This window comes from Periplaneta americana, chromosome 16 (genome assembly GCF_040183065.1).
Source record: "Periplaneta americana isolate PAMFEO1 chromosome 16, P.americana_PAMFEO1_priV1, whole genome shotgun sequence".
NCBI classification, from domain to species: Eukaryota; Metazoa; Arthropoda; class Insecta; order Blattodea; family Blattidae; genus Periplaneta; species Periplaneta americana.
In genome coordinates, this window is record NC_091132.1 from 167,622,076 (window position 1) to 167,649,464 (window position 27,389).

Genomic DNA, 27,389 nt, shown 5'->3' on the forward strand with positions numbered 1-27,389 from the left:
AGATGTCCCGATATCGAGAAACACTTTCCACAAACATCGCATTTGAATGGCCTTTCCCCTGTGTGTATCCGGTAATGCTCTTTTAATTTTCCTGATTCTGAGAAACACTTTCCACAAACATCGCATTTGAATGGCCTCTCTCCTGTGTGTATCCGTTGGTGCTGTTTTAATTTTCCGGATTCTGAGAAACACTTTCCACAGAGATCACATTTGAATGGTCTAATCCCTGTGTGTATGCGGGAGTGACGTGTTAGATGTCTCGATCGGGAGAAACACTTTCCACAGACATCACATTTTAGTGACGTTTTCAATGTATGAGTCTGATAATGACGTTTCAGAGATTCAGACGTTACAAAAACCTCATTACAGATGTTACACTCATAAGACTCATTGCTTAAGTCACAAGCAATTGAACTATCAAGGTTGTTGTTGCAACACTGTGTTAATTCGTCCTGATCACGAGCAATGGAGTCGGATTCTGATGAGTGACTCTTTTTAACATTATTGGCATTTCTGAAATAAAAAGTTAACTATCTATACAACTCGTAAAATCAAAATAAATAAGCATTGATATGAAGAAAGAGAAATCGAATGAATCACATTTCAATGGTAGATAAACAATCTAAATTTTCGGATTTCACTTTCTGCTGTATACAGAACAGTGGCGGCTCGTGATAAAATATTGTGTGTTTACAATTTTGTGGTCCAAAATCGAAGAGAATTTGAAATCATACGTTTAGCCTAGTAAGAAATGTCATGATTCCATTGTTTCACTATCGAAAAAACCGTATATAAATTCAAAACAACATGTAATAATAATAATAATAATAATAATAATAATAATAATAATAATAATAATAATAATAATAACAGTAATAATAATAATAATGAAACCCAGTCTTTTTATTTCGAATTTTTCCTGGTAATCCAGTTTACCTAGTTCTTTACCGTTCAAAATTACTTGAACAGAGTTCATTGTTTACGTTTGTTAAAAATTAATACATACCATAATGCCGTTATTTACAAAAGCGTGTGTTCAATAATATATTTTGATTCACAACACACTGATACACAATAGCCTATAGCAGTACTGTAATCCCATTCGCATAGATTAATTACTATAAATACATGCCAGTAAATATTATTCTTAAATAATGTACACCACCATACAGATACTTAAATTCATACCACTATCCCATTCAGCCAGCACGTGTTTGAAAGACAAACTATGGTATTATGCTAACACTGATGTATAGTAATTCACAAACTGCACTCTCGTAGCAGCACTGTACACACATCCACATAAAGTAAATCTTCCGATAGTGAGATGCTGACACGTATAGGCTAAAATACAGGCTTAAATTTCCTCCTCGAGATATAGTACATGAACGATATGCATCGATGCACCTGACATCTGTAGGATAGATTCACTGTTCACATAACGCTTTGTGCTCTTGACGAGTCATATGCGGCCAGCAGAAAACAATTTTCTCCCGCGCATGCGTGAAATTCCAGTAACCTTCTCGAAAAAGCACGGCTTGTACGTGAACGGATGTTGCCAAGTTTACATAAGACGTTTATGAAAAATGCGGGAAGTTTAAAATACTCGAGTCTGATATTATACATCCCCACTACGTCAATACGGTATTAAATAATAAAACTAGCCGTGCATTAATGGAAACAAGGTGTTCACGTGCTCTTGTGCTCTTATTGACGCACCGCCACTGATACAGAGTGACTCATGAGAATTTACAGCCACTTACGGAGCTTATTTCCGAAGACATTCTGAGCAAAAATTGTCAAACAGACATTAGTTCTAATCTCAATATTTTTAGAGTTACACTAATTTGAATTTCTTAGTAAAATAGCTTTTTTCTTTAATTGTAAGGTAAAAGAATAATACAAACAGAGAATGAACTGTTCAGAAGTATCATTCCTTTAATTGGCCAGAATCGAAGAATGTATGTGTTTCAATGGAGGTCACTTGGCTGTCGTAATTTTTAACAAATAATTTTTTTTCTTCTTCTTGCATACCTAATAGTTATTCATGTACTTGTCACTTCTAGTCATTACATTGATATAATAGTAACTTCTCATTCTTTTTCTGTGCCTTGAAATCTTTCCTTTTGACTGGTCTTCATAACCGCTTTTAAGAGAACCCGATTTAAGGAATAACCTGGTCTTCATGAATACATATGAAGTGGATTTTGTTATAATGAAACCCGAAATTTGAACTAGATATTGAATAAACTATAGTACCAGAAAATTCGATAGCGCATCTCAATTGCAAAGTAATGTGGCGACGTTATTCCTTATCGTCTTGAATTGAGTTGCTTACACACGGTGGTTGCTTTGTTTGATTACTTATCGTGAGTTGTGTGGCTCCTGTTCGCAAGTTTCTTTTGTTAGTTTATGCATTGTTATAATGGCGACTAATTGGATAATATTAACTATCGGGCAGAAAGGATAAATAATAAGGGATGTGGAGGCTAATCCTCAAATAAAACTATCGTGTAAGAGAAAAGGTAACAGTTGGACAACTGGGGAATAATCGAAAAGAAAGAAGAAGGTTTGAATGGCAAGATTCAGTATAAAACGAAAATGTGAAGTCCTGATTCTTCAGTCGTTGACTTATTTACGTTAGAAAATATCAAAGAGGTTATTTTAGCTAATACATATCTGCAGTGCTTGGGAAAAGTGACATAAGTCAGTTTTCACACCTTTTTTAATAATTTATTGACAACTTACACTGGTGTATGTCGATTTGCTTTTTTCTGCATGAATTATTGTAATGGGACGAATACCTATGTATTTTTTTTTCCAAGTGAACAGATGTTCCGTAAGTTGTGAATAAATTATCAAAAAAGGTTTGTGTAGAATTGACTTGTGTCACTTTTTACGAGCACTGCAGATATTAGTGAACGACTTTGCCTTTATTATGGGCATCATCAGCTAATAAATAGATATCTATGTAAAAGTAAGTAAATCCATGTTAAAGATATTGCAATGAACTAATTTGAAATTTAAAGCAACCATCAATAAAAAATAAATGATTTAAAATAATTGAAGGTCACATATAAAATTTATTAGAAAATTATGCACATTTAATAAAAACGTGCTAAAAAAATTGTGTGTGTGGGATGACTTAAAAATTGTTTACGAACCAACGATTTTCTATTGTGGTGTAGTTTATGCAGCGGGAATTTCTATGTTATATTGATCACTACATTGTTTTTTCTATTTTGTGAACGCACACTCATTTCTCCCTCTCTGATTGGAGAACGAAGAGAGCGGTGCGCTGTCTGCTGGAGGTGCTATGAGCGGCCTCGGGAGACGACACTCACTCGGCAGCAGAAGACAAAGACGACCACTACTCTGCAAACTTCACCGAGGGATTCGTCGCTTGCTTGCAGTTCGCCACGGTCGGGCTTGAGTTCACCCGCCTGGTTGAAAGGGAATGACTCTGATTATGCGTGGGACGCATTGCCGATAGAATGGCGGTCTGATGTTGTAGTTACATACAGTAGCGTGCAAATTAATCCGAACAACGTAATTACTTATGCAAAAACACTCAAACGGGATAAAAAAAAAAGGATCTAAGACATACCTCAGTAGTCTATGTGGCCTCCCTTGTTCCTAATAACAGCTCTGAGACGATTTGGCATGGATTCCATTAACGTCCCACAAATATTCTTCATTTCTTCATCGCGAAACGATACACCAATGAGGCCAGAAATCATCTTCTCCTTTGTAGAACAATCCATTTTTTGCATTCTTCTTTTGCAAATTGACCACAAGTTCTCAATGGGGTTGATGTCGGGTGAGTTGCCTGGCCAGGGGAGTACCTGAATATTCTTCTTCTTGAAGAATTCTGTAGTTTTTCGAGATGTATGGCATGGTGCCAGGTCTTGTTGGAACACACCACTGCCATCCGGAAATAATTTTTTGCAGCTGGGGTACGATTCTGGTTTCCAATAAGTGAATATATTTGTCAGAATTCATCATTCCCTTGATAGGTATTAATGCTCCAGGCCCTTCATGTGTAAAACAACCCCAAAATATTACTTTAGGGGGGTATTTGGGTGCTTGTTGGAGATGAGGTGCTCTTACTTTTTCGGATCCTTCCCGTACGTAAGAAACACGGTGGCAGTGGACCTCGAAATGAGACTCATCGGAAAAAAGTACATTCTTCCAGTCATTCACTGTCCAGTGTTGATGTAATTTTGCCCACATTAAGCGTTTTTGCACATAACACGGGTTAGCAGTTGCTTCTTAATAGGCTTACTAGCCCTTCGTCCAGCTTCCAAAAGCCTACGCCGCACTGTTGTGACGTGAATATTCGCCCCAGTGGTAGCCATTAACTCGCGGGTTAAGTTGACACCAGTTAGTCTAGGATTTAATTTACTTTTCCTGACAATTAAACGATCATCTGCAGGTGAAGTCTTCCTTTTCCGGCCACAGTTTCCTTTTTTCTGGGGTGTGATGGATCCAGTCTCCCTGTATCGTTTTATGATCGAATTAACAGTAGCCAAACCGATGTGACATTCTGCAGCAATTTGTCTCTGTATCATGGAAGAATGCTCTGCTAATGCTAATTTTAGACCGTTTTCGTGGAGTTGTATCCATTTGTGAAGACGACAGAATGTACACAGGATTGCAGTATTAAGTCTTCAACACAACTGAAATGCTTGTAAGTACAAAACGACAGGCAAATTGTCACATATTATAAAAAAAAAATAATAACGACAGACCTTCAACAATGGAATTACACGTACTACAGATGTCAATTAAAGCGGTATCAGCAGCTGTGAGGCTAACAATGACAGAAAATGTAAAAATATGTCGTGTTCGGATTAATTTGCACGCTACTGTAGACCCGGTCTCTGTATGCTTCATCGTTAACAGAGCATTGGCCAGCTCTGTTAATTATTATATTCCAGACAGTGCGGAATGGTTAACATCCTTACCCGACAATGAAGTTTCTCCGAGTGTATGGTTGTACTAATGGTAATAGTTTGTGAGTCTACAACGACGTATCTTACGGGGACCAGCATCTGCATTCAGCTAAAGGTTGGAGTGTTGAACTTTATCGTATTTATCAGAGCCGGTGCGCTATGGGGATCCGTACGTTTTCTTGTGGGCGTTTGATCACTCCTAATGTATATCACCACTATTTTCACTTCTTATTTCATGTTAGTTTCTAATTCTCTCTCTTTCGGCAATTTATGCCGTTATTAGACCTTCAGTATTTAATATCTCTTTTATTACCACCACCCCCTTATAATAAAATAAGTATATATAAATTTCAATCATAAGACACATCTGTTTGCAAATGTTTATTTGCTATATGAACATGGAATATATTAACGTTTTCGCCTTATTGGGCATCATCAGATATAATAAAATACGTAATCTGAACCTTGATCAAATTGAGCAAATAACAAATGAGCAATGTATTTATACATGGTGTTGGATCTTCATGAGCTTTATGTATAAAACTATAAATAAAATTGGAGGATAATTAATTTCAATGTGACGCAAACTTTTAAAATTGAAATTGAAATTGATTGTGTATACATATAACTCATGTTACAGTATGAATACAAATTAATCAAGTATAATTATACGAATTATCAGTAATGTTAAAATAAATTATGAAAAAATAAATAAATTGAATATATTAGCTTAAAAGAATTAATTAAAATTCACATTGTTCGAAGAATGAAATGTCTTAAGGTACTATATACAATATTGATGTTGTGTTGTGATTGATGGATCTTATGTTGTCGATTGGTTGTAATTATACATGTAGAATTTCAATCGTGTAGTATACATTCACTTGTGATCTGAATGTTATTAGACATTGATGCAAATAGTGGTTGTTACTGATCATTCAGATCTAAAATATTCTATCTCATATTAATAACATACAGATAATTATCATTGGTGATTGCTCTGTGTGATCAAAGTTTGTCAGGGACTGTATATGTAAAGGTGATTTATCAATCGTGTAGTATACATTCACTTGTGATCTGAATGTTATTAGACATTGATGCAAATAGTGGTTGTTACTGATCATTCAGATCTAAAATATTCTATCTCATATTAATAACATACAGATAATTATCATTGGTGATTGCTCTGTGTGATCAAAGTTTGTCAGGGACTGTATATGTAAAGGTGATTTATATGTATATGTCTTGATGTTTGTAGAAGTGTGTTGGTGGTTTGAAGCGAACTAGGCATATCTGAAAATAAAAATGAATTGTAAACCACCCCCCTTGCCTCGGGCTATTCTTATGTACTTGCAGTTCTTAATTTGCATAACATTTGTAATTTCTTTTCTCTCTGCTCTGTTTATTGTTTATTAAATTGTTATATTGATGGTGGCTTTTTCTTATAAGTATTATTGTCAGAGGCAACCAAAAACCTTGTACGATACGATCCATTTTTCCTTCCTATAATGACTAGGTTGGTTACGGGTAAATTATTAACTGTATATTTTACGCGACAATTCTATCAATGCGGTGGGTAACTGTAAGTAACCACAGTTTATCTAGCAAAGGGGGGAAAAATAAATATGCATACTATTTACAAAAGATTCTACAAAGAACAAAGATAACTGCAAAAAGAATTATGTTATTAATATCTGAAAAAACAAACGACGAAAAAATGTAACTAAAATCGTGAAATTAATGTAATAAACAAGGACGGATAAAGCAGAGTGGAATTAAATTGAATAGTGTATGACAGAATATGAATTGGGATAAGTTAATAGTGAGTGTGTGTGATTACTCACTCATATCAGTATTTGAGTATACACACACACTTACTATTAACTTATGCATAATTTTCTAATAAATTTTATATGTAACCTTTAATTGTATTTAATCATCTATTTTTTATTGATGGGTGTTTTAAATTTCAAATTTTTTTATTGCAATATATTTAACGTGGATTTACTTACTTTTACATAGATATCTGCTTCTTAGTCTGATGATGCCCATAAGGGCGAAAACGTTCACTAATATGTATCATCAAAAATAACCTTTCTGATATGCAAATCTAGTCTTTCAGGTAAGGCTCCCTGTAAAGCAGATTTGAATAATTTCAAGGGCCGGGTATCTCAACTTGAGACGGTGTCGGGTGGAGTTCCCGGGTAGCTCAGTTGGTAAGAGCGCTGGTACGTTCAACCAGAGGTCCCGGGATCGATACCCGGCCCCGGAACAATTTTTCCCTTGAAATTATTCACCTTTCTGATATTTTGCTACAAGAAGGCCCAATTGTATAAACCTCTCTGACTAAAGATCAACTTTGATCGAAGATTGAAAAGTGAACCGAGTTCAGACACTTCTTCTATTGTATAAAAATTTTCCACGATCAAATTACCTTCGTTGAAATGGAATCTAAGTTCACATGAAAAAGGATTTGGCAACATCGAATTAAAAACAGGTGAAATATGTGATGCACGGGCCATGTTGTACAGGTTTGTTCAGTGTCACCAATTTAGCGACTTTAACTCTTTTTCAACGACAATTTCTTTTAACTTTTATATTGCTTAAATAGAGATTTAGCGACCTTTTTAACACCCCATAGTGACAAAATTTAATCTTTCTTTCTTGATAATGAGAAATCCAGCGACTTTCCGTACACTCTGTTGGAGATACTGGTTTGTTTTGTGCATTGCAAATAATGGCGAACAATAAGAAGAAGATTGACCGTTTTCCAAATTGTTATCGTGATATGGTGCTTGATACTGCTAAACAAAATAAAGCTTTATAAAACGACAATTTTCGTTTAGTAATACAGTGAATTGAAAATTTATGAATGTACAGTTTCCCTGGAAAAGGATGAGACGATTGAATATTCCTAAGTCTCAGATGTAAGACACTGCGCATGATCGGAGACCAGAGCACTGTTACACAAGGTAACGAATATTGAGTTACTTAGATTCAGGCTATTTGGTTTGTTACTAGCATCGTTCCGAAATTCACTTCAAAAACTGCAAAAATTATGATAATATTACGTAAATAAAAGATAAATATATACATAAATTGTGTAGTTAAATCGACAATGGACCTTCATGACTAGATCGACACTCTGCACAGAAAGGAACGCTTTCATGTCGTTTCAATAGCTCAGATGGTAAGACTTCTGCATGTTGTGTAGAAGAGTGCGAGTTCGATTCTTAGTCTACATCACGATTTTTTTTGTCTAAATAACGTTGAAATAGCTGAGTAACGTTGAAATAGAGTTTCACAAAGTCCTAAGATTAAGTGTTAATGATCGCAAACAATACAAAATTACAAGTTATAATATTATAAACGTTAATCTAATGAATGCATTTATACACACATATACAATGTAAATGCATATATATTAAAAACTAACAATTAAAATTAAATTAAAAAAATATATGTAGTAATAGACAAATTTTACAAAGGTTTAGAGTCCTTAGGCTAAGTCATTTGTTGAGTAATTTTTACAATATTTTATTAATAGCTTTCCCATATGTGTAAGAAATGCACTCGCACAAAACAATTTTTGATAAAAGTATGGCTTTGGATTATTCCATTCTCACCCCTTCAGTTAATTTTAATTATTTTATCTACGTCTTTGCAATAGAATGATTGAATGAAAAAGTATTGTTGCAGTTATTGACTAATTACATATATTAATACTAATTATTAAATTCATCTTTTAAGTAACCAACTGCAGTATCTTTTGCAAAATCTTGAATGCTTAAGTTGTCAATAATATTTCTGTACCATATACTATAATACGTTAAAAGAATTTGCAATAGATTTGGGATCCTCTACTTTATAATCATTGGTTTTAATGAAAAAATATTTTCTTTCTTAGGATATCTACAAGTTTAAATTTAATAATATTCCGAATAGGTTTAATTGTATTATCTGAATTTTGCACTTTTCTATTCAAATATATTCTATTTCCCTCTTCCATAATTTTTTATAAATTACACTGTACTTCTTGCAGTATTTAAGAACATGAGGATCATTACATTGCAACACATTACATATAGATTCTTCTTTTTTAATACATGAGATTTTGAAGTCCCTGCGTTATCTACATGTTTTTACTTTTGAATTTTTTCACAACATTGAGTGGAGAACATCACTGAAGTGATTATGAAATTAAGTGAAAAATTCAATACATTTACTCTTAATATCAGTAGTACCAGTATCATATACGTTTTTCCAAGATTCATTTTGTAGACATAAATGTGATTAATCACTAGATACAGCATTTACGATCCTTTGTTAGTTTTTAAATTAATATTTTGAAATTGTTCAGTAACATTGGAAACACTTAGGATTTGTGTATCATGTTCAGACAAACCATTGATTATAGGTTCTGTCGAATAGGAATTCAGTCTAATTCTGTGTACAAAACATTTATCAATGGCTGTGCTACTTCAGCTTGTATGCTGTGGGAAAATGAGTCTACGACTAAGGTTGTCAGTTTCAAGGAGTGAATTTAATTTACTTTTACGGAAAAGTTCCGAGAGATAATCTATGTTTATGTCACTACAGATCACAAATTCCATGAGATTTCTAAAGTCTTTTCTTTACAAATTCAATGTTGGCTATAAATATTAATAAATAATGTAAGAAATATGAATGATTGTAGTTACAAGTCTGATTTACATTATAAAAAGCAAGAAGTTACATTCCTCCGCAAGATTCGAACTTTCGATGATGGTTTTGTCGTCCAACGCACAACCACGGACCTATTCAATGTTTATGTTAATAACCTACAATTTAGCTGTAGCAATGTGGTGTCATAACTTTGGGTTTGTTTACTTAATGTAATTAGATATAATTTGATTAGTTTCGCAACAATTGGACTTCCCGTTATATCTTGTTATTTAGATATTTAATTTAGGTTTGATTTATTAACTCTTACTATGCAAGATTCCTGTTACTTCAATAATTCTGTATCACGTTAAATAGTCATTGTCTACACTAAAGTATTATCGTCATCCCTCATTTCTCATCGTAATGGCGAACCAACGTGACATGAGGCAGCGAGTTATAGCTCTAGTTGAGGCTGGATATGGGGCTAGATCTGCTGGCCCTTTGGTCGGTGTATCGCCCTATTTCTGGGCGTTCGCGGATTTCTTCATTGGAAGAGGATGCTCTCTTATTCGAGACAGTTCGACAGGACCCCTTTCTGACTGCTAACGAAATAAGAGCAGCATCTAACTTTCACAGACTGTGATCAGCAGGTTGAGGAACAGCAGTATTAGGAGCCGGAGGGCTGTGCAAATGGAAATATTGGGGGAAGCACAAGCTGTCGACCATCTTGCCTTCGCTACCAATCGAGTGGATTTCGATTGGAGAAATGTAATTTTCTCCGACGAAACAACCATCTCGAGTGATTACGAAGGTCCTGTCCGCGTCTATCATGAGGATGGTCTCCGACATGATCAGCGCTATGTGCACTGACGTGAAAGATCAGGGCGCTTTAGCATATCGTGATGGGGGTGGATGTCTTACGATGGACCTGGCGTTATAGAACGCATCGATTGCCGGTTTAATGCGGGAACTTACGAGCACATTCTGGAAAATATATTCCTTCCCTCCGCCCGAGAACGTTTTCCCGAAGGAACATTGCTGTTCCAGCAGGATAACCATCCCATGCACTATGCTGCAAGCATTCAAAGATGGTTTCAAAGGAGACCCGAGATCGAAATCATTAATTGGCCTCCGAAGTCACCTGATTTGAATGTCATCGAAAATTTATGGGCGGAATTGAAAAAGAGAAGGATAGCCACCTATGCCCACCGACGCCCTCGAAATCGAGACGAATTGTGGGATCAAGTTGTTGACACCTAGGAAGATCTCGCCGGGGATCAGAACTTATTGCAGAATCTCGTGACATCCATGCCGGATCGACTTAGAGCTGTGATAGAAGCTGATGGCATGTGGACAAGATTTTAAGTTAACAGGTCTCTTTTTGTTTCTTATGATTTTTGTTTGAGGAAGAATACTTTTAACTTCCAAGTAAGATTTATTTTTTTTGACGAGGTTCAGCCCACTTGTAAGACCCAGAAATTGGGCATAAATTATTCCATATTTTTCGACAAATTAGACAGTCGAGGAACTCTGAACAAATTAATTACACCTCAATAAAAAAAAAGTTTTACCCGGGATCGAACACGAGATGTTTCGGTTATACAGTAGAACCGACACGCTACTATATGAGCTAACGAGACAAGACAGTGACAGCAGCAGTCCAGAATGTAGATCCCTTAGCAGGCATTTGCCATTCGGTACAGTGAAGCAATGATATTTTGTGACTCGAGCTATGTTGTGAAATCCTGGCCTTAAATGGCAGTCTTCTTCGTGATCCTTATTTTGGTCCTTGTCCTTGTTATGGTCCTTGTAACAATTCTTGTACTATTTGTCATGTTATGTATCGTTACGTCAATATCGAGTGAACCGCACTGTAGAACTTTAACTTCCGACGACCAAGAATCATCTCATTCTTTTTCAGGGTAACTGTACCTATCATATTCATTAATAATAACGGTTACAAACATAACATAATTATAGGTTATATCATTTGATACTGCTGAACACGATAAAGCCTTATAAAATGCAGGAATGTTTGTGTATTAAGGCAAGAAATTGAAAACATATTATATATATATATATATATATATATATATATAATAATGGTTATTCTTTTGCACAGTCTGCCACTCGTATATTTCAAACAGAAAAGAAATAACTGAACTTGGATCATCTAACTTAATCGGAGAAATTTTTTCAGTCAAAGTTAACTTTAGTTTAAGACACATTAATCTTAGATTAGACTTTATACAACACAAAATTGCAAGTTCACTAGAACCAGGATCAATTCAACCTCTGATCTAAGATTAAATGGTTTATGCAATCGGCCCAAAATAAGTCAAAGACTGGACAATCAAGACTTCAAACTTTCGTATTGTCATTATATGACTTATTGGAATACACATAAAATGAATTCAAAATTCAAACATTCAGTGTGGTTTGCATTGATGCAAAGACAAAAATATTCGTAATTCAACATCTGAAGTCTTAGTAATCGTTATAACAAAATTTGTTGTAACTTATACCTATAGCCATTTATAAGTTTTGGCATAGAAAACACACACATGCAGTACGAATTATTTTAGCCAGAGAATAGCTAAAGAGGATTGTAAAGCATGTCATATGTCATTTCAGTACCAAAATACAGGTTCTTCCAACTTACTGATCACTAGAAGTCTATCTAGTCACTCTACCAGAATATGCCATTTCTATTCTATGACTACAGAAACAATCTTCCAAAACGATTGGCATCCTCCCTATTATGCATGGGATATTCAAAGTGATTCCTAATAGGTGGATTGGTGGCGCAGGTCCAATTGCTTGGCTGCCATCATCTCCAAAACTTAACTCCCTTGGGTTTCTTCTTACCAGTGATTCAAGATGGCGCTCATCCCGTTGGATTCTGGCCACTTAGTCACTCGTAATGAGTGCACCTCTGTACATACCATGTTGGACATTGTGTCACATGTTCTAGGACACCAAAGCGAAAACTGAGAGGCAGAACTTAAATCTTGAACTGAGCATGCAAAGCAGAAAAGTAGGGTTCGAGTCTCGGTGCCGGACAAAATTTTTCTCTGTTCTATCCATCCTTCATCTTATTTAGATATCTCTAACACTTTTTATAACATGCACCCAAATTTCATATTAACATTATAGATAGACAGTACCTTCTCACCTTCAGGAATCTTAGTTTAAGGAATGTCCTGATTTTAAGGAATACGTTTGAAGTGGATTTTGTGACAATGAAGCTCGAAATATGGATTCGACATTGAATAAAGTACAGTACCAGCAATTTCGATAGCGAATCTCAATGAGACAGCAATATGGCGCCATGCGGTGGCATTGTTCTCTATTATTCTTTAAGATCTTGCATTCAGTTGATATCACAAAGTGGTTGCATTGCTTGCTTTGTTCTCGTGAGCTGTGTGGATCCCGTTTCCAAGTTTCTTTTATTAGTTTATGCTGTTTATAAATCGTTATAATGGAGACTAAATGGGAAAAATTAACTATCGGACAGAAAGTATAACTAATTAGATTGTTGAGGCTAATCCGCACGTAACACTATCGTAAATGGTAAGAAGGTATGGTTGGCCAACTGGGGAAGAATCAAAAAGCAAGAAGAAATTTTGAATGGCGAGTTTTAGAGTGGTTCCGGTTGATGCAAACGGAAAAAGATTCGTAACTTACTTCAGAGCTAGACGAGTTAGAAAATATAACTATATTTATTGTAAATTTAATAATAATTTTAGCTCTAACTGAATGATTATAATGTTTGGTATACAATACACAATATATAATACTAGTTACTTCAGCATGAGACTTTCTAAGCAGGGATTGTATGCAGTTTCAGTACCAATTTACGTATTCATTCAAGTAACTAATCAGTAGAAGTCGAAAGATAGTCAGAAAAGTGTCCACCAGAATAAGCCATTTCCATTCCATGACTACAGAAATAATTTTAAACAGGATCGGGTTCCTCCCCATTACGCACGGGATATTCGAAATGTTTCCTAACAGGTGAATCTGTCGTGAAGGTCCAATTGCTTGGCCGCCACGATCTCCAGACTTAACTCCCTGGATTTTGTTTTATGGAGATTTGTGAAGGATCGTGTGTTTGCAGATTAACCTCACACTATTCCAGAATTGATAAAAAGGAATATGCAAACGATATAGATGGTTAATCCTGAAATGCTTTCGAGAATGAAAGAGATGGAACATCGCTTGCATTTATGGATTCTTCGTGGTGATAGGCATGTTATGAACTTTACGCCATAATTAGTGTGTCAGGTCAGTGTAATTTATCGTAATTTGTGGCTTTTACCCTAACCATAAGCTTTATATTTCATAGTGATAGTTTCTGTCATCGCTATATAGAAAAGTGGAGATCTCTGTCAGACAAACGTGTAACAAAATCGATGTAGGTCAACGGGAAAGGTTGTTATTAGCTGAGTGCTAGAACACAAATAATAACACGCAAATGTAAGCCAATTTTTCGAGGGATCAGTTACATATGAAAGACCCTGTATATTGAGGCGTCCATAGGGATAAGCAAATCCATATATTACATAAAACACTGTAGTATACACTCGAACATTTAAATCCCACACAATCATTAATAGAAGCTGTTAAAGACTGGAAGAAGAACCGAATCGAGCACACTACACTCACCTCTCAAGTAAAACATCATCATCATTTGAAGATATATCCACTTTCTCTTCCTGCTTAATGTTGTCCAGATTGAACGAATCTTCCTAGAAAGACAAACAAATAATGAAGACAACCTTAGTTGACCAAGAAGGTGATTTGTTTCCTATGTCGCACATGAACTTTCTAACGAGTCCAATCAAATTTTTCAGTAAGATTGTAATCACTTTTATACAAAACCGAAGTCTTTTCTCCAAACTGTTTTCATTTAGTCCATATATATCTCCTTAAATTCAGGGTATTTTCCTCTACTGAAATGCACTGGAATCAAAGTTTGAACATTGAAAATATGTGCACATGTAGAAAAGACCTGCAGTTTATGCAATCATATATTGCTACAAAATTTGAGCTAATTAACAGGAAAATGATAAAGATTTAAGCATTAATAAATTTCGCCAATACATCATTTTTGAAAAATTTATTACTTCGAAAGCAAGCTCTGTAACACGATTTCTTTTTTTTTTTCCGAGAAAAATCGTTTCCCTCGACACATTCGAACCAGACCAACTGAGAGATACTATAAAACACGCCTAATATAGATTGTCATATCGGATATAGAATATGCAGTGATTGAGATATGAAACTTGAAATATGTTGTCAATCTAGCAGATTGTTAGATTATTCAATATACCAAATCCATAGCAGATTAAAAATCTTATTTTAGATTCAAGTTCAAACCACTGTAAATGCAGACTCTATAATTATAATAATAGTAACAATAATAATAATAGTAATAATAATAATAATAATAATAATTATTATTATTATTATTTATTATTATTATTATTATTATTATTATTATTATTATTATTATCACATTATTATAAATCATAATAAAAATATTAATAATAATAATTATTATTATCACATTATTATTAATCATAATAAAAATATTATTATTATTACTACTACCAATATTATTTTAAGCACTATGAGCAATGAAAGTGTATCTCTGCTAGTTACCTGTTCTTCCAATCCTGACGAACAATTTTCCAGTTATCATGAATTTCTAACATTTGTAGGTCCTGTTTCAGATTGTTAAAATGTATAAGCCAAGACTTATTTTAAAACTGAAGACCTCCCCAGCACAAGGGTGTAGCCAAAAATACTATAACACTGGTTTCAGGGGAAGGAAAATAATTTCAAGGCAAATTTCGTAGTAATACCACTTGACTACTCAAGAATATAGATTTATTCAGCAATTAGATTCAATCATAAATTATAATAAATACATGCTTCAAAATTGGAGGAAATTAAACGCGGAATAAATATGGGAAATGCCTGTTATTATTCGGTTGAGATGCGTTTATCATCTAGTCTGCTGTCAAAAAATCTGAAAGTTAGAATTTATAAAAGATTTATATTACGGTTGTTCTGTATGGTTGTAAAACTTGGACTCTCACTTTGAGAGAGGAATAGAGATTAAGGGTGTTTGAGAATAAGGTTCTTAGGAAAATATTTGGGGCTAACAGGGATTAAGTTACAGAAAAACGCAGAAAGTTACACAATGCAGAACTGCATGGATGGTATTCTTCACCTGACATAATTAGGAACATTAAATCCAGACGTTTGAGATGGGCAGGGCATGTAGCACGTATAGAGTGTACATTTAGATGCCAGAGGGAAAAAGACCTGTGGGGAGCGAGACATAGATAGGAGTATAATATTAAAATGAATTTGAGGGATATGGGATACGATGATAGACAATGGATTGATCTTGGACAGGATAGGGACTGATGGCGGGCTTATGTGATGGCGGCAATGAACCTGTGGGTTCCTTAAAGGCCATTTCTAAGTAAGTAAATGGTCCAAAATTACTTTTTCCACAAAAGTCATATATTTCATTAAATTGATGTTACATCCTGTTTTCGAGGAGGTCTTCAATTAGCACAAGAAGAAATTTCGGAATATGAGACATGCATTGTGACACAAAAGAAACTTAATCTACAGCAGGTGAATTACTCAACTCTGTGTCATTCTGCCAAATAAGTCTCAAACAGAATAAAACAACATTTTTATAACGCAACTGTATCATTATTTCCTTCCAAACTTACTTCTTTGGACAGTTTGATAACATTCAAATCATTTCATGAATTTTGAATAAAAATATATATGAGTTTGAACATTTCACTTAATGAATACCACACAGTAATTTCTACAGCTACGAACATATATTGTAAAGATACAACGCAATGCTATTCCTAGGTTTACTTTTTCTATGCATTCGAGATCATCCTTCTGGTGCTCATAATAAATATATATTTGCGCTATATTATTATTTCTTTTTTTTTCATATTAGAAAATTAGCAATTTAAAACAGAAAACAATTAGTAGTATTTCGAGATTGTTAATGGGTCTGATATACTTAAAAAAACACTGTAGGTTCATGTGCATATTGATACTGAAACACTTACATCAACTTCAGACTTCACCGTAGCAAAGATGAAAGACAATGAAGTGGTTTCAACTTCAGACTTCACTATAGGAGAGCTAACAGGCTCTGGAGTGTCTTCAACTTTTATCTCAGATGCGAGATCATAATGGCGGTCCACGCATTCTGTTTTGATGTCCGCCACTTGCAGATGCGATAAATTCCCTTCCTACAAAACATCAAGAAAACATAAATTAATGTAGTTGCTTTCAAGTTGACCTCATTGGTACTAGCTATAAATCAGTTTCTATATGCCAGTCACAGGTTAATTCGTTCAGCAGAAGCTAGAAATTACAGAAGAAAATTAAAGGCAGAATAGAATCAAGAATTTACGGATAGAAACAACGATAGATAACAACAATGTGTTTTCCTCTGAAGATAATTTACATCCTGTAATATGTGTAAAACAATCTCATTTACATACCACAACATGAATGCAAATATCTTTCCGAATTTGATATTTTATTACTGAAGACAATACAAAACTGGTATTATAAGAAACATAGCAAAAAAAAAATATATATTAAAAATTTCTAATCTCAAGATTCTCCATCTTAGTGCGTGCTTCATAAGAATAATGTAATATATCTCAAATTTAACACTCTGCCCTTTTTCTCCCACAATAAATCTACATTACAAAACCCAATACTATTGCAGAAGAATGAATAATATATTGTGTAGGCTACTAAAATATTTACAACAAAATAGCAGTACGAAATAATTAAATCTCTTATAATGAAGGAAATTGTTCAGTAAACTAGAATATATATACTCCATTTGTGTATGGATAAAATAAAAACACCATAAAACATTTAGTACTGAACTTTATCTGTTGAAACTCTGTGGATGCAACACTGAAAGATGGGAGATTCCTCAGAATTCAACACGACCCCAATTGCACACTGTGCACAACTCATAATGGTGATGAAATTCAGCCCATGTCCGTTGTAACATAAGAGGAGTGATTTGTTGAAAAACTTAAGTATTTTTTACTTTCAGATCATCAATGTTCCTGGGTTTCTGTGAATAGACAATCTCTTTAACAAAACCCTACACGAAAAAGTCAGGAGGGGTTAGCTCTAGGGAGTTTGGGGACCAAGCCAAGAGGTAGCTGCTTCTCGCATTCGATTTTGCCTGCGACCTCCTGTTTCTAGAAATGTTCGATACCGCAACATTATAGAATCATATTTAGGTACATTACGCACACCATACTCACGTCGAAATTCCCATTGAACTCTTTTAACGCTCTCAAATTTAGCTTACCAAAGAACACATTGTGCCCGCTGTTGATTTGTAGTAGGAATTATAATCATCTACGATTTTCATTTGTCCTTTCAGATTATGCATTCTTGATTGTCATATATGGAAACTCCCATCTTTTTATCATAATATAACCAGCAAGAAATTTTTCCTATTATCAAAATAGCTTTATAATAATAAATTAATATTATCCATACCCAAATGGATAAGACTGCATATATAAATCACATTAGCATTGTACAATGTTTTTAAATAGTACAAATTATAGCAGTATCAGTTCTAATGATATTCTCTATAAAAGCATTAACAAGATAAGAATAAAATGAACACCATTCATGCTCTTCCTTTTACAACCTGCGACACTACCATTATTGTCACTTATTACAAAATTAATTCGATTAATGCCTGACCACACTTGAACTTAGTTCTTGTTTCAAATCTACATTTATGCTGCTTGGTTAATTTCTTATTCAGCACTTTGACAAAAGCAAAATTGAATAAAACATTCACCCATGGTTATGGAATACAGTTAAATGGTAATGTGCGTCAATATATGGACTTCAATAATAGAATAAGATAGCCCATTTACTCAGTTACGTCTATGCTCTCGCACACTGCAAACTGTTAGACGAACACATAAATTACACAGAAGGTATTTTCAGATTACCTCTAATAAAGTCGAATTCTTTCTTATTTTGCATATGTTGTCATGTAGTTTTAAGTCTAACGGGTCAACTTCAGGTTCCATCTTGATCTCATCCATCACAACTGAAAGAGGTTAAGGAATTAAAAGTGATTCACAGAAACTGAACTATGCAGAAAAACTCATTATTAGTTGCTATGATATGTTTTGTTTTAGATTTGTAAACATGTCTCTAAGTAGTAAGAATGTCACGTAGAAATATGAAGTAGTATAGTACAGGTGTTATTATGACGAAAATCAACTGTCTAGTTCATGTAAATTGTAGTACATAAGTGCATTAATCTTTCTATAAAAGAAGGTATACTAATATGGATGCTAAATGTCTGTCCTGATATACATCCATATTATTCTCTTCATAATCATCTGCGCAATAAATATTATGTAATCATACTTATCGTGAAATGAGTTCAAAAATGCAGATATTGATATAGAGATAAATAAAACCCGCATATTTTTATGCAGGCTTACCACAGTCTAGTATATACAGTCACGAAGTTCACTGCGTAGTAAACATACAACCATATATAATTGCTAATCACTAGGATCGCTACTATCGCTTCATTACGGACAGTGCAAAATAGTACCGGCACAGTCTATTGTATTGTATTCATACATGCTTACAGCTAGAATATGGAACAAGTCAAAAAACTTAATACTATTATAAAATCTTAATTTATAGTCACAGTCTAGATGAAATATATACAGACGAGATTTACAATATAGTCTACTAGTACAACACATAGTTTTAGTATCAATTTCATGAAGTGTTATTGAATGTCATGAATTCACCTACAGAATAGAAGGCGTGAGAAATTAGGTACTTCTTTAATTTGGCCCTAAATAATTTTATGTTTTGAGTTTCATTTTTTATATCGATAGGGAGGCTATTAAAAATGTTTACTGCCATATAACGCACTCCTTTTTGATAGCACGATAGACTTGCAGATGGTGTATGAAAGTCATTTTTTTTACGTGTATTTATGCTATGAACTGTTGAATTAGTTACAAAGTTTTCACGATTAAATACGAGGAAGACTATTAATGAAAATATATACTGACAAGCCATGGGCATTATTTGTAGTTTTTTTTAAATAGTCCTACACGATTCCCTAGATTTGGCACCTACTATTATTCTAATTACTCTTTTTTGTAATAGAAATATATTGTTACTATCTGTGGAATTTCCCCAGAATATTATTCCAAAACTCATTACCGAGTGGAAGTATGCAAAGTATATTGTTTTTAAGGTATTGATATTTACTATCTTTTGCATAGATCTAATAGCAAAACAAACTGAATTTAGTTTGGGGGTAATTTCTTTAATATGATTTTTCCAATTTAACACATTATCGATTTTTAAGCCAAGAAATTTGGCTGTTGTTGTTTCTAATAGGGATCTATTAGCACCCTCACAACTCAAGCTTCGTGACTGTATATCCTAGATTGTGGTCTTACTGCAGTTTCAATGTACCGTAGATAGGCCTATTTCAGCACAATGTCACACCAAGCACATTGTGTATTATTTACAGTGGCGAGCGGTGACATTTTCTAGGGGGGACCAGTAGTAATGAAACTGTCAAGACACTATTTAACAATAAACAGAAGAAATATAAAAAATATGTTAGCTAATACGTATTACAACGAAATTAAGACTTATCAATTAACACCTTAATGTGTACATCAACGGAATCCTCCCCTCTCCTTTTCAGGCAATATTTGCTATGACATCATCGTAACAATGTCTTTGGCTTTGAATTTTGTCCAATAGAGACTTTTCGATCGATAACAGTGAAAGTCGTGAAAGCCTGTCTTCGCACTGAGTGTTCAGTAATTAATTCTTTACGCGTTTTAAACAGGAAAAAGTACTTGAAAACTTTAGTGCTTTGTAAGTGTGTGTATAATTTGATATCATACTTGGATAGCACGTCCAAGAACTCAATATAGTTTTCCCGATTAACTGATTCACTGTGTTCGTTACGACCTCTGAGAGGTAGCTCTTGCTTCGCCAGTAAGCAAGTTACATCAATTAATCACTTCATTAAGCTTATTTCTCTATTAGAATCAACTTCGATATTCTGTTACAAAACATCCGCCTTGCGTTGTTCACTTAGTTGAAAGTCTATCCCTGTTTTACCAAAAGTTTTACATTTTAGGCCCGTAACACACTTGCAGAGTTTTCGCCAGCGAGAAATGTGTTGCGAGAAAATTAAAACAATTGATAACATGGATTCAAATGGACGTCCACACACTGGAAGAGATTCTCGCTCGAGGCAAAAACCTTGCGCGAGTTTCTCGCTGGAATCGGTAGCTCAGCGAATATTCTTGACACATTTATCAAAGATGTTTGACATTTATACTCTATATGGCGATTGAAAGTAGAAAAAGATATCACAGGTGGCGATGAATTCGATTGTTTTTATTTGAAAATGAGGAAAGATGGCTGATAATTGCAGTCAGAAACTTATCGAACTTGTACGATGTCACCCGTAGGCCTATTTATATGATACATGGGATGAAAACTATAAAAACACGAAACTTAAAGAAGAAATCTGGAGACAAATATCAGATTACCTGAAAATAAATAGGGCTATATTTTAATTTGATGAGATTTAATAGTATTGATTAAACATTTGAAATAATGTATCTATATGTCTTAACAGTTTACGTAATTTTAATCAGAATATAGCAAAGAATCCTCTATCATATCATGAATGGCAAAAAAAAAAAAAAAACTGTGGTCCATTGAACCTGAAATAACGCCTAAACGTATAATCATTCAAATCGAAACCAGAGTCCAAAACTCGCCCTTATTTTCGTAAGATATAATGTGATTTTCAGATATTTCTGGCCTTAATTTTAGGCCTACTTTTTCTTTTCATTAACAAAATATATTCATGTAACTCCATTTCTTCAGCATCTGAATACTCAGATTCAACATAGCGTTCGTACGTAATTTGTAAGGTAAGACAATATACTTACAGCTTATATACAGTATTTAAGCACGGCAATTTACGTAAATACATAACCTATAATATTTCCCCCAAGGAGTCATTACTATAATCAGAAAAATGCTTTCTGCATGAAGGCAGTGCATAGATGATCATAGCGAGGTGTGATCTGTGATAGCGAGAACTCGCCAAGTGTGTGGAGGAAGGCTCTTCGCCTCTTTCTCGCAACACATTTCTCGCTAGCGAAAACTCTTCTAGTGTGTTACGGGCCTTATTATGGCAGTTATGTGACTGCGCCTTCGAAATGCGAATCATTGCTTTGCGAATATTACTGATATCAGAGAAACCTGTCGTATTCCATACTCCCCTTTCGGTTTCAAAACGAACACAATGTCAACAAAATAATTTATTTTTCGATTTACATGCAATTAGCCATTTTGAAGATTTGTAGTAGGCCTATTCAATTTTGAAATGACACACATAGTTTTTCATTTTTGTACTCATGGAAACGTCTGGAGTAGGCCTACCTTTTATATTTTCCAATTACACACAAGTCCAAGGGACACAAATTGCATCATATATACATTTTAACACACAAGCAATTGTAACGTTGAAATAAGTCAACACCGTATAAGAAATTAAATTTTGCTACTTATATGAAGTTGCTTTCAAGCAGCAATTTTACGATCATGAATTGCATTCTCTGTATGACCAACATAATATCACCGTCTTCTGTGGCCGAATTAACTAAACTACAGTACTGTAATTATGTTTAGGAAATAGTGTTGTTACTCCAGACCAATACAACTGTAGTGTATCATTGAAAACGAATGTTCATATAAGATGCATGCAGCTTTTGTGTCTACATGGTGGACTGTATTGAAAGTCTTCACTACTAAATATCAATTCAATACTTAGGCCTGCTTCATTCGCAAAATTGTTGTTGAGCACTCCATAGGCACTCGTATTTGTGATAATCTTCAACAAAACTAATCGTACATGTCGCCTTCTCAGCTTAAGAGTTTCACTATAACCAAACAAAAGAATTTTAAATTTATTCACGGATCCCAAAACAGTCAACTGCTCAACGGAATAAGCACAAGATATCCACCGGCGATGGCTAGCTTTCAATTATCGCACGAGATCTCGATTTTAGTGGAAAAAGGAATGAACAATTGAATGTGTTTAGTTCACTCTTGCATGCATTGTTTGAATACTAACTCTTGCATGCAATCCTTCAATGCTTAAAGTTACATACAGATCTAATCGGTTCAATTATCCATGTGTTTACGCATGAAATCTGTGGAGAATGTTGAAAGAATCAAGTTGAAAACGAACGTTCAATTAAGATGCATGCAAAATCTCTGTCTACATGGTGCGTCGTTTTGAACGTTATCTTCACTACGGGTATATATGTGACTAAGTGACTATATTAATAGATTCAATAAAGATCTCGAATCCGTTTCATCTTGGTCTCAACAATTCGGACTTAACTTAAATACAGATAAATAACTGGCTATCTTATTTTCGAATAAAAGATTAATCCCCGATATTAATAAGCTGAACCTTCCTCCTGTGACTCTGAATAAAGCGATCATTCCATTTAGTTCAACTGTAAAAAACCTGGGAGTTCACTTTGAATCTAACCTTACCTGGGACACGCATATCAAACACACATGCAAGAAAGTATTTTCCACTCTTCACTCATTAAAAAGATTGTACAACTATCCAGCTAAATTAAAGCAGACATTTGTGCAGACTCTTATTATGCCTCATTTCGATTATTTTGACGCTTTATTAAGTGATCTTAGGGTGGATTTATCCCAGAAACTGCAAAGTGTTCATAATGCGTGTGTTCGTTTCATTTGTAATGTCCGCTACTACGATCACATTTCGCCTTCTTTCGATAAATTATTGTGGCTCAAGTTAAATGAGAGGAGAAAGTTACATTCCCTTTCTCTCTTACACCGAATTTTGCACTCTCTACTCACTCTTACTTATCTGTCCGATTCTATAGTCTTTCTCGGTATTATACAGTAACTTAAATATTCGGTCACATATGATAACACGCTATAAACACCACTCCACAAATCATCTCTTTACTCTTCATCTTTCACTGTTGCTACTTCTCGTCACTGGAATTCTCTGCCGCCTGAAGTCAAGGGCTGCCGAACATTAATTTCCTTTAAATGTAAATTAGAAAAATATCTTATGATGAGTTGCCAGACCTAACGCGTTGCAAATATTTAATGGAATGTGTTCCACTGTATTTATTTATGTTTTATTGTGTAATCATGTAAATCGTGTTTATTTATCACTTAAAGCCAATATATATCCCATTGTGTATTATTAATTTATTTTTTTGTGTACATTTTATTCAATTGTCCGTTTTTTGTTTAATTATGTAAGTCCTGCTTAATTGTAATCTAATATTAATATGTATACTAATGTGTTTATTTTTATTGTGTACACTTTTTATTGAATTATCGGCTACTGTTTTTATGTGATTCGTATTTGATTCCAACAATATTAATATGTATTTCACTGTGTTTATTTTTATTTTATGAGGTAAATTTTTATGTAACTAGCTCTTTTAATCTCACTAAGCACCTAAATTGCATCAGTATGTAATTACTTAATTCCGATCCAGTTTTATGTTCTACTATGTAAGCAACTTTTAATCCTGGTTGAATGTAAGAGAAGGCCTTATGGCCTTAACTCTGCCAGGTTAAATAAAGCTATTATTATGATTATTATTATTATAAAGTCCACGACTGCAGAATTAAGGATTAGCGCGTCTGGTTGCGAATCCAGGTGGACTGGTTTCGATTCCCGGTCGGAGCAAGTTACCTGGTTGAGGTTTTTTCCGGGGTTTTCCCTCAACTCAATATGAGGAAGTGCTGCGTAACTTTCGGTACTGGAACCCGGGCTCACTTCACTGGCATTATCACCTTCATCTCATTCAGACGCTAAATATCGTAAGATGTTCATAAAACGTCGTAAAATAAACTAGTAAAAAAAAATATACATATACATGCATGGACTGCTTCAATGCGTAAGGCTGACAGAAAAGTTGACCGACGTAAATGTATCTTCACTCATCTTCACCTATTTCTCCTCTCCTTTGGTTCCAGATTCGTCACGATATGGTTACTAATAATGGCACAGTTTCCTTACCTGTACTCTAGTGCTTAGAGTAACTTATACAGCGAGATTGCAAACATTAACTTCCTGAACCCTCACAAAACGCCAGCCATACAGATCAATAATGCCGTGAAAATGGCAGACAAAACGGGGGAGCTCACTGCTTCATAGATACGAGCACTGCTGCCAATATAGTGGTTTTGTCGCTAAAAGTACGATCACACGTCGCTACTTTTGCAGCGATGCAGTACAAAAAACTGCGCAACTTTTGTACTGCGACGTGTGAACAATGGTGCAACCCGAAAAGTAGTGGCTGCCGAACCTGTTGCCCGCTACTTTTCCATGCTGCGCGCAACTTAAAAGTAGCGACGTGTAAACAGGGTTCTCAGGGTTGCAGGCGCAGCATTTTTGATATCGGTTTTGTTGAAACTTTTGCTGCGGTTGCAACCAGTGTTACCATCCAAATGTGCCAATGATACTTTTATTGCTTGGATATATTTTAATGTTAAATGTGATGAAAATAAATTACTTGTAACAGTTATTAAATACACAACACAGTCTGAGCATAATTGCTGACGATATAATTCATTTTTTAAATGTTTCGTAGCGTAGTTCCAAACAGGAGGGTTGCCAACATTGATTACTTGAATATACTGTTGGTTTTCATTTAAGTATATAGGCGTTTTTAAAAGCTTTATAGTAAAAATAATGTCAATTTCTGAATACTACATACGACAGAAAAGCAAATAATAGATAAGGAAGCTTTCGCATGAGTTTATTAATAATGCGAACATAACCACAAAATGTATATTGAGAAGTCAATACGGAGATGGAAACCTGCAGCATGATTGCGGCTGCAAAAGTAGCGCCATGCGTGTGGACAGACTCGCAACCTCCAGTTGCAACTTTTGCAGCACTCGGGTTGCGCAGCACGAAAAGTAGCGTGCAGCGCGCTACTTTTGGCTTACGTGTGAACACGACACGCAACTTTTGCAGTTGCAATATAAAAGTAGCGCTGCAAAAGTAGCGACGTGTGACCGTACCTTAAATCTAACTATTTTAAACAATTTTTCGGTAAGAATACCTTGTATCTTTTTTTTATTGGTTAAATAGGCTTCAGCGAGTTTTTTAATTCCTGCTAGCGACAAAACCAGAGCCATCTTCAGTTGCAAACCGGAGCATGGGTAGGTTTGGCAACGCTGAGTGGAGGCGGGCGGAGGCGAAATAAAGGCATGACGTTTGAAGTTTTAGTGCTGAGCCATTCCATTTGTAACGGATGTTACAATTTTACTCATATATAGTTCAATATTTATTAAAGTTTAATACATAATATCAATTCTTGCCATCCTAATTCACTTGAGTATTAATTTGTCTGACTACTGAAAACAAGAACCTAAAAGTACAAACCATATAGGAGTCCCATAAAAAAAAAAGCTGTAACGGATGTTACAATAAATGGAAGTGTTACCTCACTTAGTATCCATTTTCTTAAAAACTCTGTTCACTTTGGCCAATGATGATTCTCATTTTTGGTGAGCTGATGCAGAAGGTTTGAAAGAGGTCTGGTAAATATTGAACTCACAGAAATATTTAACCCTTCAGTACTCGCGTGGATTACAATAGTAATCCACTGATATTTAATCCTCTATTACGTCACTGCCTGCAGCACTGCGTAGTTGAGCGTCAATGCAATTTCTCGTCACAGTCTAAGTGAGGCATTACTGGTGTTTAGACGTATTTGTCGCAACCCTTTGGAAAGTTATACGAAGTTTTATAAAGTGATGCACAATTTTTCCGAGTGGATTACCATTGTAATCCACGCGAGTACTGACGTCAGTTTTTTGTTCAGGTAAGTGAAATAGTTTTTAATATGGTTATAAGTGATGCAATGCAGTAAGTTTATGAAAAAATGTGTGACATCGTTCCATCCTCTTCGCAGTTTGCTCCAATGGGTACGGAAACTACAAACAACATTTGCAAATGGCTGGATAAAGATATGGATGATGGCATTGAAAATGAAAGTGATGATGAAAGCAACAGGGGAGATCTTTAGAATGAAGTTCACGATTCTAATTCAGAACAAGACAATGATGGTGATGATGATGATTATGATGATGATGATGGTGGTGATGATGATGAAAGACTAATGTCTATAAATGATGGAAACTGCTATACGGATAGAAAAAAAGACTACAATTTGGCAGGAAGAACCAGTAGCTCAACGAGGGAGAAGACGAGCACGAAATATAGTGATTCATTTATCGAGCCCTAAAAGGGCTGCAAGAATTGCGCGGACCCACACAAAGAGTTTTGACTGCTTTATTGATCAGACAATAATCAATGTAATTGTAAGGGTACTAATATTTGTATTGAAAAAGTGAAGCGTAATTACGGACGTGACAGAGATTGCAAATTAACAAATGACGTAGAAATTGAGGCACTCTTGGGTATTTTGTATTTTGCTGGCGCCTTGAAATCGGGAAGACTGAACGTAAGAGAACTATGGGATAAAAATGGCACAGGAATAGAGTCAATTTACCTGGCAATGACCTACAATAGATTCTAATTTTTGTTACGATGTCTACTCTTTGATAACATTT

General features: G+C 34.7%; 1 protein-coding gene across 1 annotated transcript in view; it reads right to left on the bottom strand.

The window, feature by feature from the left end:
* The window catches only part of LOC138691829 (zinc finger protein 235-like), a 31,124-nt gene extending 6,205 nt beyond the window's left edge, over positions 1 to 24,919 (bottom strand). The window contains exons 1-4 of the mRNA XM_069814318.1: positions 24,823 to 24,919; positions 18,662 to 18,762; positions 16,718 to 16,903; positions 14,268 to 14,350 (exon numbers count right to left, since the gene is read on the bottom strand). Of these exons, the coding sequence (XP_069670419.1) occupies positions 14,268 to 14,350; positions 16,718 to 16,903; positions 18,662 to 18,757 (365 nt within the window). The 5' untranslated portion in view covers positions 18,758 to 18,762; positions 24,823 to 24,919. The remainder of the gene's footprint in view (positions 1 to 14,267; positions 14,351 to 16,717; positions 16,904 to 18,661; positions 18,763 to 24,822) is intronic.
* Positions 24,920 to 27,389: the final 2,470 nt, after the last annotated feature.